Genomic DNA, 16,830 nt, shown 5'->3' on the forward strand with positions numbered 1-16,830 from the left:
GCCAAGTATGACATTGTTTAAAATCAAGAAACTCTAAAACTGAGTTGCAAAGGTAAAACGTATAGCTTGTTTCTGCACAGATATAAAAATCAACAGCAAATACAAATCAATCTCAATGATCAGATTTTTTAAAGCTCTTTTAAATAACATGTGAATTATTTGACACCTCAGATGCTGGAATTTCACCATGTTCTAAAACAAGACTTGGCTAAAGATAAGTTATATTTCACTTATATCCTGCCCCAGATCAGGGAATTTGTGAAGCAAGGCAAAAATACTTGCTTGTTCAAACTGCTGGTAGGAAGCATTGCTGTAACTGTATATATCATTGTTGCCTTGCAAATCTGACTTTTAGGGGTTAATGTTCTTGATTCCCAATTGAGCAGGAATGCTTCAGAAAAAAGAAGCTCCCATTTTAATACAGAGCACCAACGTTGCAAAACAAAATTTAAGAAAACTATAAAAACAGTGATTGACATTATAGAAACACCTAATTCCTTTACCACTTCTGTGAAAATATTTCATAACAGAAAAATCATGACGTGACACCTTCAGTGTGGTAAAAGCAAAAGTTAACACAATATGGCAAAAGTTACAGCCATTGTTTTTCAAGATGGGGCATTATAATTGCAAAATCCACCATGTTTTCAAATTACTGAGGTAGAACATTTTAATTTCCTCATAGTTTCATACCTCTTAAAGGTTCCAAACATCTGTGCATGGCCCAAGAATTTTCCAAAGTCAATATGAAACATATGGCCTGTACTTCGAAGCATTATGTTATCATTGTGGCGATCGCAGATGCCTAAAACATAGGTAGCCACACAACACCCAGCACAGGAATAGATGAAATTTTCAGAAGCCTAAAATAGACAAAATTAAATATATTTTCATTATATAATTTGAAGAAAAGCACCTTGTTTAGCATGCAGAGATCAGCTGCAATAGCAGAAACATTCATTAATTGAAGAACAACATAATTTAGAATGTTTCAAAATTATGATTAAATATCAGTTTTTTGGAAAATATCATTAACAATATAATTTCTTGACTTCTAAAATCCCAGTTCAGATAGATTAAAAATAAAAAAATAGGAAATGTTCGGAGCTATTTTTCCATACGAGTGGAGAGGCAAATTTTTTAAATCAGGGGTCTACAAACGGGCCAAGTTTGAAGACCCCTGATTTAAATAATTTGTCTTGTGATTTGCCAAGCATTGAGCATGTCACTTAAATGCAAAATTCCCATTACTTCCAGCTGTTTCAAAGATGGAACTTGGAACTGTCATGCCAATGACCCACTTAAGGTAGCACTGTCCTTTATTTAATTATTAAATATGACATGTGAATGAGTCCCAGAGACAGTTAGCTCTCATCAGATAAGATACTACTATTATTGGTCTCATAAATTCCTATTTGGAAATGGTATGTAGTTTACCTTTTCATATTCTTCTTCTGTAGAGTTGTATTTTCTTAGCCATTCTGCAAGAGGCTTATCTTTAAAGGATCCTGTCACTCCATACTCCACTTGAATTTTCCTAAGAGTATCTGAAGCTGGAACAAGTTCTACCATTCCTTTAAATCAATCAGCAAAAGTTAATAGATATAAAAAAATCTATAATACATGTTACTATGTGGTCCTTTGACAAAAAATATTTAACTTATAACCTTTAAATAAAGTTTCTAAATCCCAATCGCTTGCCAATATAGATTATTATACAGTTCTCTGCTTTTAAAATACTATATAATACTACATTGTAAAATAATTCAAAAATTCAGTTTAAAGATTGTTACTTATCCCAAAAACCCCAAATCTTCTTTTATTTTTAAATCAACTTAAAAAATGGAACAAAGTCTTCTTTAAGTTGAGCTGATGACTTTATAGAGTTTAGTTTTCCTGGAAATAGCATGGAAATATTTTAGCACTGTGCTCTTATGAGACATTTTTTGAATTTCCCAGTTTGCAGTCTGGAATTCCACATGGTCTCTCATTCAAATACTAAGCAGCTATGCCTATGTTTTTGGAAGTCAGCCATCAATTAGCTGCTGCCACTTGCTGCAGACAAATCAATTTAATATTTAAGATGGATAAATAAAAAAGTAAACATTCTTCAACATTCTGTATACTAGCAGCAGACTTCTTTAACAGCAGATGGGTTTTGCAAGTATATTAGGCAGTTCAATTAATGCCAATTATTTTTATGGCTATTGTATTCTGGGCTGCTTAGCAAATATGTGGCATCTGAGAATCAGCCTTTACAATAATGGTGTTGGGTCTGCCATTCCTGTCAGAAATTGTGACAGTAGCCAGACAAACCTTTAACATTGCATGTAAGATAACACAAGACAAGAAATTAAAACTCTACCTCTATCTTTGCCAGTTGCAAGGCACTTGAACATAACCATCCTCAAATCCAGTCCTTCCTGTAACCAGATCTTATCCATGATTTTTATCATTTGCAACGCTAACATATCCTGGCGCAGATCTTCTCCAACCTGAGAAAAAACAAAAGTCACAAATGAGAGAAAGATTTAAATGATATCAAGAGAGGTTCAACGAATGTCGGTTTTGCCTATTTTATTATACACTAACACCAGAAACTGATCTGGGATATTTTAGTGTTTCTTTTTTAGTATCAGTTTTCTAGGTCTTAACAGTACAGAACAAGGTGAGCAACTTGCAACCTGTATCTCTCAGGAAATTTGTTCACTTTCTTCATCAAAGTCTATTAATATCTTATTCCTCTGTACTTTATAATACGAATGGGTGCTGTGGCCCAGCACAAGCATGAGTAGGCACATCTGTGTGTATGTGTTTGTGTGTGAGAGCAGTACTACTCCTTGGGAGAAAAAGTGGTGGGAGTAGGAGCAACCTACAGGAGCAACTTTGCTATTAGCTCTGCTTTTGGAAGGCCAGCAGGAAAGGTTGCAAATGGCAATCATGTGACTGAGGGATGCTGCAACTTTCCTAAGTGCAAGCAGCTGAATCACATGCCTCTGGGGGTGCTGGGATGGCCATAGCCCCAAGAACTGATCATACGTATCGCTTGTTCAGCGCAGTCATAACTGAACAGTCACTGAATAAGCGGTGTAATCCAAGGACTACCTATACTGCAAAACAATTTATTTGAAAATTAGTATACTGAGAAACTCAAGCTTCATTTATGAAACAATATTTAGTATAAACTAGAGAAAGCATGAATAAAAATATAAGCCGTAGGTAAAGAAAATATAACTGAAATGCTTCTTATAACCTAGGTCGACTGAAATGACTACATACGGTCTGCTCCCTCCAAAGCTATCTGTTTTCTTTTTTACAATTACAATTAATGTGGTAATTTTTCATCAATCCATGAATATTGCCCTATTAGAAAGAAATACCCTGTTTTTCCAATATTATAAAATAAATGCAAAAAGGTATCCAATACAAAATTTAGTGGCAGATAAGGGCAAAAATTCATTGCAAAACAAAACTTAACAGAACAGTACCTACTGGCACAAAACGTTTTAAACCTCTCATATGCTCTAACATGAAACCATTATTCTTTGCAAAGCTTATTTTAGAAATGCTTGAACATTCATTTAACGTGTGCAAATTCCCCCCACAGACTTAAAGCATCCAGAGGGTTCTTTATGACCATGAAGGGTCAGAATTTTTTTTCCCCGTGGAATTAACACTCCCTACAGTATTGGAGGGGAAACATCTGTAATTGAAACAAAAAATGTACCTTAAACATTACATTAATTTCTTCTCCCAAAGGATCTGCATTCACCAAAGCAATTTTAAGAGGAACTGCATTAGAACTGAAATAGGAACATGCCTGTCAGAGATACAAAACATGGTTGATATTATAAAAATGAAAAGGTTAAATAGAAATGATAAATGTCCTAAATTTGGTTTTGTTCAGTTGCTCATTTGATAATAATAATAATAATAATAATAATAATAATAATAATAATAATAATAATAATAATTAGAATATACACAATTACAAAATGTAACACTACAGGCCCAGGAAATTCTTAAATAGTGGTATTCCAAACATGTAAACATTTTACATTAAAACAAATGGATTAATTAAACCTCATTAAACCTACTAGTAATATACTAGCTGTTCCCTCAAGTGGGAACAACATCAAAAACAAGGAAGTCTATCATCAGGGCCAGTCTGTAAGTCCTTAAACAGAGGGGAATCCTGCTTCCTCAGAATTACTATATAGGAAAATTTTAAGGGCAGTTTTAAAAACTTAGAAGTTTATACTATACGTGGTTTATCCTGTATTCCTTTTACTTGGAGAAGTTTCATAAAGATAATACAAACCTAGCTTGTTGCAACAGAGTTGAGAAATAAAAAAAATTCAAGTTGCACAAATTAGGGAAAGTTTGCCAGGAGAAGTAAGCAAACAATAAATAGAGGGGAGGTGGAGGAACACAGGAGGCACAGCTAGGAAAAAGGTCAGCTTAAAAAGGGAGAACCTGAGGAGATAAAGAGAATAAGAAACGAAGTTTTAAATAAGGAAGACAGAATGGCTACTTGTGAGTAAAGGAGAGGTTAAAAATAAAAACACAGTTGCTTTTCTTCCTGCAGCACTTCTCCCAGCTGGGATTCAACTTCCTGCCAACTAACAAGGAGAATGACACAGCTTGGTGAGTGCAACCGACTCAGGAGTAATGACTGGCAACTCGAACACTGAGGAAAGACGGAGGCGGCCAGTTTCACCAGTGAGGAAATTACTCAGTGATGTGCCCAGTGACGTGGTTGGAAGAGAGCTTTAAGAGGGAAGAAGAGATATGGACTGGGCCAGACATAAGGAGGATCGATCACAGGAAGTAAGATTATTTTGAAGAAACAGCTGTTGCTGTGAGCATTTTGCAAGGGTGGAGACAAAATTGGATTATTTAAAAATGCTTTGAGTTTTTTGAAATGTACTGCACCATTAAGAGGACTGCTCTGTCCCTTATGTGGGACATCTAGCTCTGAGCAAGCCTCTCTGCAGGACACAAGATTTCATCTATGTAGGATAGCCTAGTGTGTTTAGAGTTATTCTTACAGAGCAGTCAAAACTAGAGGCCTGAATTCTGTGGTTTATATGTATTTTATGTCCTCAATTCTCCTGAGCAGCTTGCAGATCACAAAATAGAGAACATCAATCTCCTAACGTTTGCAGATCCAAAAGGTAAGTAGGCAGAGATGGGAAAGGATGAGAAGAATATAGGGGAACCAATGATTATGGTCACACAGCTCATACCTTCACGTTCAATTCTTTAGCTACAAGACTGGGGCTGAGAGGCAAGCGGCATTTGTTTTTCAAGAAAAAAGACTGGACACGTTCCATTCCACTTTGCAGAACCATCTGTTAATAACCAATCCAAGGATAAACTTCATTAAATAAAATTTGTAGAACTGCTTTCATTATGAATAAAGCATTAAGTTGTATCAGTGGGTTTTTATAACATAATCTGGTGTGTGAAGCAAGCAGGGGTGTATTTCGGGGTTGTACATTTTCTGTCCGTATTACAAAGGCTCAGAATCATCTAAAAGGGATGCACAAGTAACCTAACAACCTAACTCTGGCTGATTTTAATATGATTGCATCATTCAGAAATGTAACGTGTGCTTTTCATCCGTGTGTGTGTGTGTGTGTGTGTGTGTGTGTGTGTGTGTGTGTCTGTGTGTCTGTGTGTGTACGTAACCTTGATCACTTCACCAACCTGTCTGGCTGATCCACTTGTCCGCTTTACTTTCTCTGCAACCATTCCTAAGATCTGCACAAGTCTTGACTGCCTTTCCAGATCTTCTCTCAGACTTTTGCCACAGATGGAGAGGAAGGCACCGAGGATATGCTCATACCTTATTCCATGTTTGGTATCATGCAACGTATCCTTTAGTAACCTGAAATATGACATAACTTCAGATTGGTTTCCTTCCCACATGCTTATTTTGAGCCATATTTTGTGCAAGAGCTCAGGGCAGGGTCTATAATGTGCCCTCCTTCTATTTGTCTCCACAACAGCAAATCCTAGAGGTAGTTTGGGCTAAGAGAGACAACAACTGGCCCAAAGTCACCCAGCAAATTTCTGTGGCTGATGGTAAGACCGGAAGCTGGATCTGCTCTCCCCTAATCCAACACCCTCACCACTAGAGCACCCTGGTCCTCTGCAATAATAATTGGATTACAACAGAACCACAAAACAGCAGAAAGCAGCAGAAACCACATGCTCCAATTGGCTGGTTGATCTATGACCCAGAGAATGGAAGGAGACGAAGGACTGATATAATCTTTGACTTAAGTAAGCCTCAATGAATGCAGCACTCGTGTTTCGAAGTCCCAAGAGGACATGAATACTGCATGTGCACACATGTCAGGAAGGGACATACTTAAAGTATTTTCCTTTGTATTCAAACCCAGATCTGCCTTAGTTGGAGATGCTCTTCAACTTGTTACTGGTCAGCAGACATAGCAGGTTGCACTCTGAATTTGATTTTTGTTCTACTATCCAGGAGATGGTCTTAAGAGTGAATGAATGGTTTTAATTTCTGGTTTTTACTGATTTTTTTTTAAAAATAAACAATATCTATGTACATAAAAATAAAACAGTGTTCAGTTTCAAGAGAAGATTCATACTATGGATCAACAGAGAACGTGTGGAGAGAGGACAACAGCATATGGAATCGTTCTTTTATTGTCATTAATTTATAGAGCACCTTCCACTGCATTTACAATATTTAAGTACTGTTGAAATCAGCTAAATGATTTTTTTTAAATCTGTATGTAAAGAATAATCTTGCTTAAGACACAAACGTGTTACCTGAAATTCAGTTTCAGAGATTAATGCAAGATGTGGTACTAATGCTTTGGAACAGAAAAAAGCAATCCAGAACTTCAGCGAATAAATGCACTAGCTTTTTCAGGCTACCTAATTAATTTCTATCAGCAACAGCATTCATTTTTTTCTGGTCTATAAAGATCTATGAATATTCCTCATTTAAAAGTTCTCACATCAGCTTTCGACTTATTCTTGAAAATATAAGCATTGTTGGAAGATGATGAAAAAGAATATAAATCTTACCAATATAGGTAGTGTGCTATTCGAATATTTCCTAGTGCTCGGGCCAAGAGGAATCTGACTAAAGAGTTGTCCAGATATGTTTCATATTTTAATGCCTAGACATACACAAAAGGTAAGTTTTATACAGAGTTACAAATCTATTTAGCACTGTTGAAACTTACCATTCAGACTCAACCAATCAATCAGTTTATCTATTTATTCCATTCTGTCTGCCTATGTTCCTATGAAGCATAGTCCATCTAAAAGAATTAGATGTAGGAAAGATAACATTTACACTTCCCTTTCTTTTGCATCTCCTTACCAATTCACATAGCAGAAGGACTTCAAATTTTTGGATCTTTTTTTACTCACAGCCTTTGAAACCACCTTATTAAACAGCAATTTGCAAACAAAATATAAATCTATTTTTACAGGGAGCATATGAAGCATATTCAAGATGCTTCTGAAGCAATGTAAGTAAAAAATATGCCAGCAGCATTAAAAAATTTATTTTTACTTATTTATATTATTGTTTTTATAAATAACTGGAATACAGACAAGATTGTAACATAATATAACCTATCTCTTATTCTTATAAATGAAAAGATATTTGAGATGGGAACATCTAAAGGTCTTAGATGTTAATCCCAACATTCAGGCAGGCTCACAATAATTTACATAATTTAATTTATATATGAACCAACAAATTTTATTTTATTACATCCTTTCAATTACTTCTCCTGAATTTTCTACACTTGCTCCTTCAGTCATTAGATTTCCATGAGCCTATTTTCTGCCTCAAATAGACTCCTCAATCATATACCATGGGCTGATAATCTTTTCAGGCCCCAAACTCCAAAGATATATTAACACTCCACACAAACAGTGAAATCTTATGAGGACACCATTTCACAAGATTTCAAGTCAATACAAAAAAACTCATAAAATTCAGAGATAATCTAATGCAAAATCTGAGGACTGCATGAGGCTTTGGTCATTTCTTTTTCTTTCTGATTATTTCTCAGGTTTTACAAAGACACCACCTGGCTTTATATCTTGGTGCTGACCCTAATCATTAGATCCTAACCACTGACCCTAATTTACTAGACTCAATATAAACAAATGCAAATAAAGTTCACTCAGGTTGTTTAACCTGAGGGTGCCAAATAAGCAACAGAAATTGCATGGAAATAATTGGGAAACAGAAAAAGATACAGATAAATAGAATAAACAGAACGGCTTGTTTTATGCCAGTAATTGCTACTGCTCAATTACAATGAAACATTATATCTCATTCATTAGACCTAATATCAAAATTCCCAATGTTACTTCCATAAACTAATTGTGGCTTCTGAATAACTTCTGTGTAGTTACAAATGCCTTTTTTTTCCTTTTCGGTATGATTAATGTGATATTTTTCTGACCTGAACAAACTGGGGAAGAATGTCAGCAAGTTCATCATCACTTATTGCCTCAATCCACTGCACAGCTTTTGTTCTTACTTCTTGATCTGCAAAACTACAAACCAGAAGATCAGTTGCAACCACACTTTAAGTTTGGCAAGAATATACGTTCCAAGGATATTTGAGAAACTTTTAATGGGGAACATTAGAAATAAAGTTTTAGCCTACACATAAAGATTTTATGCAATGAATAATAATGTGACAATTAAATGATGTTTATAAGGAGTAGGATAAAGGCCATTTTTCATGTCAGTAGATTACACCAGAAAAGTTACCGTTTTACTTACATCCTATATTTAACCTTAAATTGATGTAGCTACATATAAATGCTAATATAATGTCATAGTTTCAGCCTAGCAAATAACCCAATTTAGAATTGTAGGATATACAAGATAATTTTTGGGCTATAAACAATACCACATGGCAAAATGCTGAAACCAGTAATATGGCTTTTACTTACAGAGGCTATTTACTTAGAAATAATCTAGAAATGCTTAATAGCTCATTATCTATAATATTTTTCAAAACATAGTAGAGTCTGTAATAAATGGATCTAACTTACTTTGCGTTCAGCAATTCTAATGCGGAAAGTGGAGGTAAAGGAGGCCACTGTTGAAGCAGCAAATATATTTCAGACAGATTGGTCAAATCCCAGTTTGGAACACTAGCCAGTATCTTGGGCAGGCTGCTTGCATGTGTGTAACAATAATGCCGCTTCTCCCATAAAAATGCCTTATTTTTCTTAGATAATCTATAAAAAGTAATTCCAATTATATTGATTAATTCACTACATTGCCATTACAGTCACCATACACTTAGAAACCATAAAACAAATCCTGGGTGAAACTATTCTTTCTGAGGCAAAATCAATTAAAATATTAATGTTATTATTACAGCCACAATGAATTTCATCATTCATCCTGTTCTCTTTTCATTTATTCCAAAAATTCAGAACAGATTAAAAGAGGAACTGAAAATTTCACGTGGTATTATGACTCATGTTTTAACAACTTCTTTACAAAGGAAATGCTGGATCATCTTGATGATATCAAACTGCTATGAAATAACTGGGTAATGAGTAATAAGCATTTTGATCATGGTAAAGCTATTTTAGTTGAACTGCACATTGGCTGATGGAGGAAACTTTGAATTCATAAGCAACTTTGAATATAAGGACAATCTTATCCATCCTTTCTTCTCCATTGTCATCTGCAGCATTATTTTTGACTTCCCAAACTCATCAGCCTCTTCACTTCTGTCAATAGAAAATTCTCACGACTCTGACACTGATAGAAGGTAAAAATGTGAATTTTTCAAATACTGTACTACAAGTAGTCCTCAAGTTATGACCATAATTGAGCCTGATCATAAAGCGGGTCATCAAGAGATCTACCCAATTCTATAACCTTTTTTTGCGTGTGTGGCATAAATGCAAATGCTGTGGACATAAACTGAATGCTGCAATTGCTAAGCGAAGCTACTCTTTGCTATAGTAGGCTGTTTTTTTGCTGGAAACTGGAAGTAAACACTGCTTTCTGGCAAAACTATCGTAAACTGTGGTCATGTGACTGTGGAATGTTGCAAACGGTCATAAATGTGGGCTGGCTGCCAAGTGCCCAAAATGCAATCTTGTGACTGTGGGGGTGAGTGGGTAAGGGTGGCCGCCACATCAAGTCGTTTAGTTTTGGGGAAGTCGGTTTTAACTTTCAACAGTCGTAAGTCAAGGACAACCTGTATTTGATTAAAAGTCAATAGTCTGAGCATACTTCAATTTTTTATAAATGCCAATTTTAAAAAAATATTGTTATATGATTGTTCAAGATTTTAATAACTCAACATCCCCTTCTGAGTAGCACTTGGATTATATTTTGAAAATAAATAAATGATGTGTCCTGGTCATATGTAGTTCTGAAAGTTCTCCAGAATCTTGTCAAAATTTATTACCTATACAGCAGAAATAAATGCTAGGGAATGATCTCTAAATAATCTGCATATGAAATTCGAAGGAACCAAGAGAACATACCCATATGTACCCTCTTTGGAAATAATGGAAAGGAGGCGCTCCTTTGAATCTTTTTCCAACGTTTCTATAGAATTGCATGTGGAATTGTTTGCAGCCTGAGGAATTCTGTATATAATGTCAAATAGTAAAGAAGGGAAGTCAACCTGAAATGTTAAAATAATAAATCAATACACTGCAAAACAGAAAGTTCCACCGGCAGTTTTTTCACACTTAAATTTCAATCTCTTTCACCTTGTTTCTTTTCCTTCCCTACTGTCTTGTCTATATACTATTAAAAACTGATTCCTGCAATCTTTAATTGGGTGAAACAGTGCACCGTAGGCCAAAACATTTTGAATGATTTTTTTTAAAAATGGGCCAACTTATAGAATGCATAGAGACACGGTGGCTCAGTGGGTTAGGACGCTGAGCTTCTCGATCAGAAGGTCGGTAGTTTGGCGGGTCGAATCCCGAGTGCCGCGTAACAGAGTGAGCGCCTGTTATTCGTCCCAGCTTCTGCCAACCTAGCAGTTCGAAAGCACGTAAAAATGCAAGTAGAAAAATAGGGACCACTACGGTGGGAAGGTAACAGCGTTCCGTGCGCCTTTGGCATCTAGTCATGCCGGCCACATGACCACGGAGACGTCCTCGGACAAGCGCTGGCTCTTCGGCTTTGAAACGGAGATGAGCACCGGCCCCTAGAGTTGGAAACGATTAGCACGCATGTGCAGGGGAACCTTTACCTTTACCTATAGAATGCATCCACAACCCCGGAGCCCATGACTCCCATGGCAAATTTTGTAAAACATTTTATGAATAGCCATTATCATAAAGCAATTTATGACATAATACAAAATGTCACAAAACATTTCCTGTGCTGATGTTTGACTGTGCTATATAATTCAATATGGGCTAAATGTCATAAAACGTTTCCTAGGCTGATGTTAAGACTATGCCACACGATTCAGAGCAAGGGTTATTTTCACCCCAACTTTTCTAGTGAAGGTGATATATTAGAAGCTCTCTGACTGTTAAAGGCATTGGCAGAATCTGGTAAGGAAATATCTTTGAAATAATGGTCCACGAGGGCACAGTTTTCTAGATACACAATAAAATACACCACATGAAAATAATATCTGGGAGACATTTATAGTATCTGAAAGTTTGTCATGTGTATTGCATACAGTAGTTGTATATGAAGTAGGCACTGATGGTAAAAACTCAGGTGCTTGCTATTTTGTTTACCATATCAAAGTGATACCATTTTAAAATGGAAACAGCAGTAAATTAATATTCACAACTGCTTCTAAGTTTAATTTAGTGCAACATTATTCCACTGGGGCTTTTGTGTCTGGACACTCCCTTTTTCTCACAAGTGGACAGAAAGTGCAGTTTCCAAATCATTTGTTTGTGATCTGGCTAAGGTTAAGCATGTAATACTTATACATGCTTACACACTACTTCCGAGAGCCACAAACCACAAACTGTCATTATGGTTTACAATAGGTAAGCAATATTGCCTGTTTCTGGTTAACCATGAGCTCTTATTAATCCATAAATGAGAAGTGCATCTCTCAATATTCATGGGAGGAACCACTGCTGAAACTCTTGAATGCCCATGCAACCATTTCCAAATAATAAGTACATATGTCTGTATTATACCAATACCCCAGGATAAGAGAACAAATCAAACAAAAATATAAGGAGAAAATCCCCAAACAATGTTTCGACAGAAAGGCATTCAGAATTGAATATGTTCAGGAATATGGAAGAGATTCTAATTTATCTTATTAACTCTGCAAACAGCTTTGCATGTGGAAAAAAATATTTAAAAATTTCAGATACGAACCTTTACAAAATGTCTAATCTCAAATGCAAAATTACTATTCTATGTGCAAATTGGCCTATTTAAGCATCCTGGAAACTTCAAAATGCTTGGAATGGCTTGTTGGATAACTCTAGTAAAATAAAAACAATTTTATTCTCATATGCTATTTTGTGGATGATTTGAAAGACCAAACAGAAATGGGACCTAATTCTATTTCTATTGGGAAACAGGTCATATTACATTTTACCACTTTAAGTAGAATATAAATGCTTTTTTAAAACATTGAGGAAACAGTATTACCTGCAACACTATCCTTTCCATTAGGTTTCCTTTTTTATGTGCTACTCCATATAAGCTTTGAGGAGGTGTCCAAAGATGTAAAAGTTTTGTTCCACATGTTAACATTCTAAAAGCATAGAATATATAATTTAATGTCCACATTTCAGGAGAATACATATTAGAAAACAAAAATTATCACCTGAGGAACACCACTAATTCCTCATGTATAATTGTGATCTACAGAAATTTCTGTGTATTAAATATTAATATAAATCCTACAATCCCTTTTTATAGAAAATTTTATATCGAGGCAATCCAAAATACTCAAGGTTACTAATGAACATAGTAGGATGTTAATCCAAAACAGATAAATACAAGATTAGACTAGACAGTATTATACAAACCTTTTTGTATGTGCTTTTTTTTCCAAATGCTTACTTAAAAGTATATTTATATAACAATTTCCCCCCAAATATCCAGCACATTATAGCTGAAAAAAGAGCTCTAGGAGCTACAGTTAAACATTTTAGTTGTATAGATCAAGACTATACATTAAGACAAGTTGTGGTGGTTTTGTTATATGGCAGTCAGCAAGAGTCAGTGACATCTGAGAAACTGTACAATAACACCCGCATGCATGACATTTCTAAAAGAACTGACAAGACAGGTTCTTAAAAAACTCCCATCTAAAATGTCTAGCAGCAAAAGATCTCAAAAGGCTGATGCTCCACAGACAAAACACCCTTCAGAAGACCTGTGCAAACCATAAGCACTCAGCCATCTACATCTTCTGCAAGGTCTGGTGCATCTACCTCAAGGGGTCTTCCAGATTTGCTCAGGTTGCATGAGGATGCATAACCACCTTGCCAGTGGTCCAAACTTTAGTGAGATCCCTTCGTGCACATACCTGAAGACAACCTAACCCAGCCATGCCAATCCATGCAGAGGATGTGGCTGCCTGACTATACGATATTGGAAGCTTTACACTTTATTATAAATGAGGAGAAAAATATACTGAGAAAATACGGGTTGATACATTAGTAGTGTAATTTCTGAATGGGTGAATTCTTTATGTAGTAGACTTACTACAGCACTGCAAATTAGACTGCTTGAATTTTATTGGCTTCAACAGGATTCAAACAGATTATACAATTTCATTTCATTTCATTTATTATACTTATTATATTTATTATATTATTCTCCCGAACGACTCAAGGCGGTGAACAGGGCACATATAAATAGAAAATACAAAAATTAAAAGAGAATTAAATAATTGCCCAGATAAAACAGTAACAATATAAAACCCATTAAAAACCCTAACATCCCCCATCAGGCCAGGCCAGCTTGTTCAAATAAGTGGGTCTTTAACCTGCGCCGGAAGGAGCGAAGGTCCGGTGCCGTCCGGAGCTCAACCGGCAGCTGGTTCCATAAAGCCGGAGTGCCCACAGAGAAGGCCCTCCCCCTGGGGGCCACCAGCCGACATTCTCTGACCGGAGGCACCCTGAGGAGGCCCTCTCTGTGGGAACGCACAGGGCGGAGGTAAGTTGACGCCGGCAGCAATGATTTAATATTTGTAAGCCAGTAATATATTGGAGCTGGCTCATATCAGCTTGTGAGAAGCAATCCTTAAATTTTCAGGAATTTTTTAAGTTTAAGAGCAGAGTTGAGCTATATGCCTAGTGCACTGATTAAGTTGTTTGGTAACTTGCAGCACAGCTGCACAATGGATCTGGCAGATCCAGTGGTTATATATTTATTAGCATACCACTAATGGGAGCTGACCTATTTTGTGAGTTGAACTTAACATACTTTTCTTCAGTAAAGCTTTTAAATATATTTTTACAAGTAGCAATGAAGGAATTTAGAATCTCACTTGCGTAATTCATATTGATTTTTCTTCTCCTTTTCACCAGTCCTCTGAACAGAAAAATTAAAGAGGTTCTCTAGTATTTTACTGTTTGCTTCAAATACTTACCGTTGAAAGTCAAAGAGCGGTAAGGAAACCTGACCCAGCATCTCTGGGCCTCTTCTCTGCTTATTTGAATCCGGTGAATTACCACCACTTTGATTTAAAATACCAAAAAGAGTGAGGCATAGGATGGACTCTAATGGCAACTGAGAAATTTGGATGGGAAAAATTATTCTGTAAAATAATAGAAGTGATTTGTTAGATCGTTATTACATTTTAGAAAAAAGAATTAGTTAATATGTTCAATGCCTGCCAAATCTCATTAATATTACCTCATGTCATCTGAAACCACTGTATAAAATAATTTCATCAATATCTAAAAAACATTTGATCTCAAATATTACACATAACTGACATAAGATTTTTATGCAAATAATGGCTAATTAAAATATGATATTTTTTCTTAAAATGGCTGGTTCCACACATTAAGATACAGAACTGGTTATCTAGTCTTGAACCAACTCAACTTGAGAACCTAGGCAACAAGTTTTATATTTGCTATGTATGACAAATTCATTTTGTTTATGTGTGAAACATTTAATTCTACACATGGTTCCTTCTAATTGCTAGGCTTGTGCAAAACAAGCAATGACTGTTTTATATACATTTCTTGAATAACCTGTAAGGTAAAGGTAAAGGTTCCCCCGCACATGTGTGCTAGTCGTTTCCGACTCTAGGGGCTGGTGCTCATCTCCGTTTCAAAGCCGAAGAGCCAGCGCTTGTCCAAGGACGTCTCCGTGGTCATGTGGCCGGCATGACTAGACGCCAAAGGTGCACGGAACGCTGTTACCTTCCCACCGTAGTGGTCCCTATTTTTCTACTTGCATTTTTACGTGCTTTCGAACTGCTAGGTTGGCAGAAGCTGGGACGAGTAACAGGCACTCACTCTGTTACGCGGCACTTGGGATTCGACCCGCCAAACTGCCGACCTTCTGATCAACAAGCTCAGCATCCTAACCCACTGAGCCACCGCGTCCCTTGAGAATAACCTCAAAAACCCAACATGATTGTTCTGAGCTTTCAGAGGTCTTCTAGGTATGTCATTATAAGCTAAAAAATTTTTTTAGCTACGCAGGGCAAACCCCAGACACACTGAGAGGACCTTGAAGCAGCCATTCTGAGGTTTTGAATAGCTACGTGTAACGAGTGGGATTCCACCGTTGTCTTCCTCAGACACAGAAATGAGTGACAGAACCATGAGCATTTCTCCCAATCACTCCCTAGCCTAGCCTGTACTTTCTAATTATCTCGAAAGGTCTTTTTACTAGCTGACAAAGTTAATGGGATTTTCAAAAATTAATTAGCAGTTTAAAGGACTGTGACAGACGCTACATAAAGAGTCTGCAAACTAAAAAAAAAAGCACTTACAATTCATCCCATATAATCAAATAGAAGAAACTCTTATATGTGCCAACCTTCTTGGACTGGACTGGTTTGAAGAGATCTTTTCCATTATGGGTCAAAGAGCAAACCAGATAATATTTTTCGTAACTAGGAACAGAGCAAAATGTAGTCAATCAAGTGAACAGCATATTCAGAGTAAAGGTACTGTTTAGTTTAAATACTCACACTGAAACCCAATTATTGCCAATTCCATGAGCAGCAAATACAGTGAACTGGAGATGCTCTGTGGCAGTCCATGCTTCTTTAGTGCTTTTTGTAGTCCTTGGAGTGCTTAATGAAGGATTGTGGTATGAGTTCAAGTGGAGTTGAAGAAGAGCATGGACTGCAGAGGTCAGCTGATCTATTCTCATTTGAAGAGGATTTTCAGATTGCAAAGGACCTAAACAATTGGGGTTTTTTAAATGTTAAGAAGGTAGTGATCAGAATACCCTTTAAAAGATTGAACAAATATATTTAATTTGTACTTACCAATTGGATTCTTGCTAGTGTCATCAGATGATCTTATAGATCCCTGTCCAGTGAGATATGAAAAAAGTGATAAAACTCTCCAAATTGGGGAAAAAACTTTGTTGAATTGTTGTTATTAAATGCCTGAATGTTTTCTATTTATTACTCAGATATTTATGCCACAAAATCTTTTCTACTCCATATTTGTACTATAGAAGCAAAAAGTGGCTTTAATTGGGTGATGTTCATACCATCATCACTGCAAAGTTTGTCTTTCAGCAATCAGAATAAAAAATTCTCAGTCTCACTGTATCAACTCGCTTAAAAGATAATTAACATGATGGAGAAATTGGGTCTGAATCAGTATTTACACCACTGTATAAATAGG

General features: G+C 36.1%; 1 protein-coding gene across 2 annotated transcripts in view; it reads right to left on the reverse strand.

Moving 5' to 3' along the window:
- PIK3C2A (phosphatidylinositol-4-phosphate 3-kinase catalytic subunit type 2 alpha) overlaps nt 1-16,830 on the reverse strand; it is a 62,012-nt gene that overhangs the window by 11,620 nt on the left and 33,562 nt on the right. For both annotated transcript variants that reach the window (XM_083348756.1, XM_083348757.1), the window contains exons 11-25: nt 16,464-16,506; nt 16,161-16,374; nt 15,960-16,082; nt 14,598-14,765; nt 12,644-12,749; nt 10,537-10,679; nt 9,076-9,264; nt 8,475-8,568; nt 7,072-7,166; nt 5,713-5,893; nt 5,250-5,354; nt 3,728-3,820; nt 2,366-2,495; nt 1,438-1,574; nt 694-863 (exon numbers count right to left, since the gene is read on the reverse strand). In XM_083348756.1, coding sequence (XP_083204882.1) covers nt 694-863; nt 1,438-1,574; nt 2,366-2,495; nt 3,728-3,820; nt 5,250-5,354; nt 5,713-5,893; nt 7,072-7,166; nt 8,475-8,568; nt 9,076-9,264; nt 10,537-10,679; nt 12,644-12,749; nt 14,598-14,765; nt 15,960-16,082; nt 16,161-16,374; nt 16,464-16,506 — 1,991 coding nt within the window. The remainder of the gene's footprint in view (nt 1-693; nt 864-1,437; nt 1,575-2,365; nt 2,496-3,727; nt 3,821-5,249; nt 5,355-5,712; nt 5,894-7,071; nt 7,167-8,474; nt 8,569-9,075; nt 9,265-10,536; nt 10,680-12,643; nt 12,750-14,597; nt 14,766-15,959; nt 16,083-16,160; nt 16,375-16,463; nt 16,507-16,830) is intronic.

This window comes from Vipera ursinii, assembly GCF_947247035.1.
Source record: "Vipera ursinii genome assembly, chromosome: 1".
Taxonomy (NCBI): domain Eukaryota; kingdom Metazoa; phylum Chordata; class Lepidosauria; order Squamata; family Viperidae; genus Vipera; species Vipera ursinii.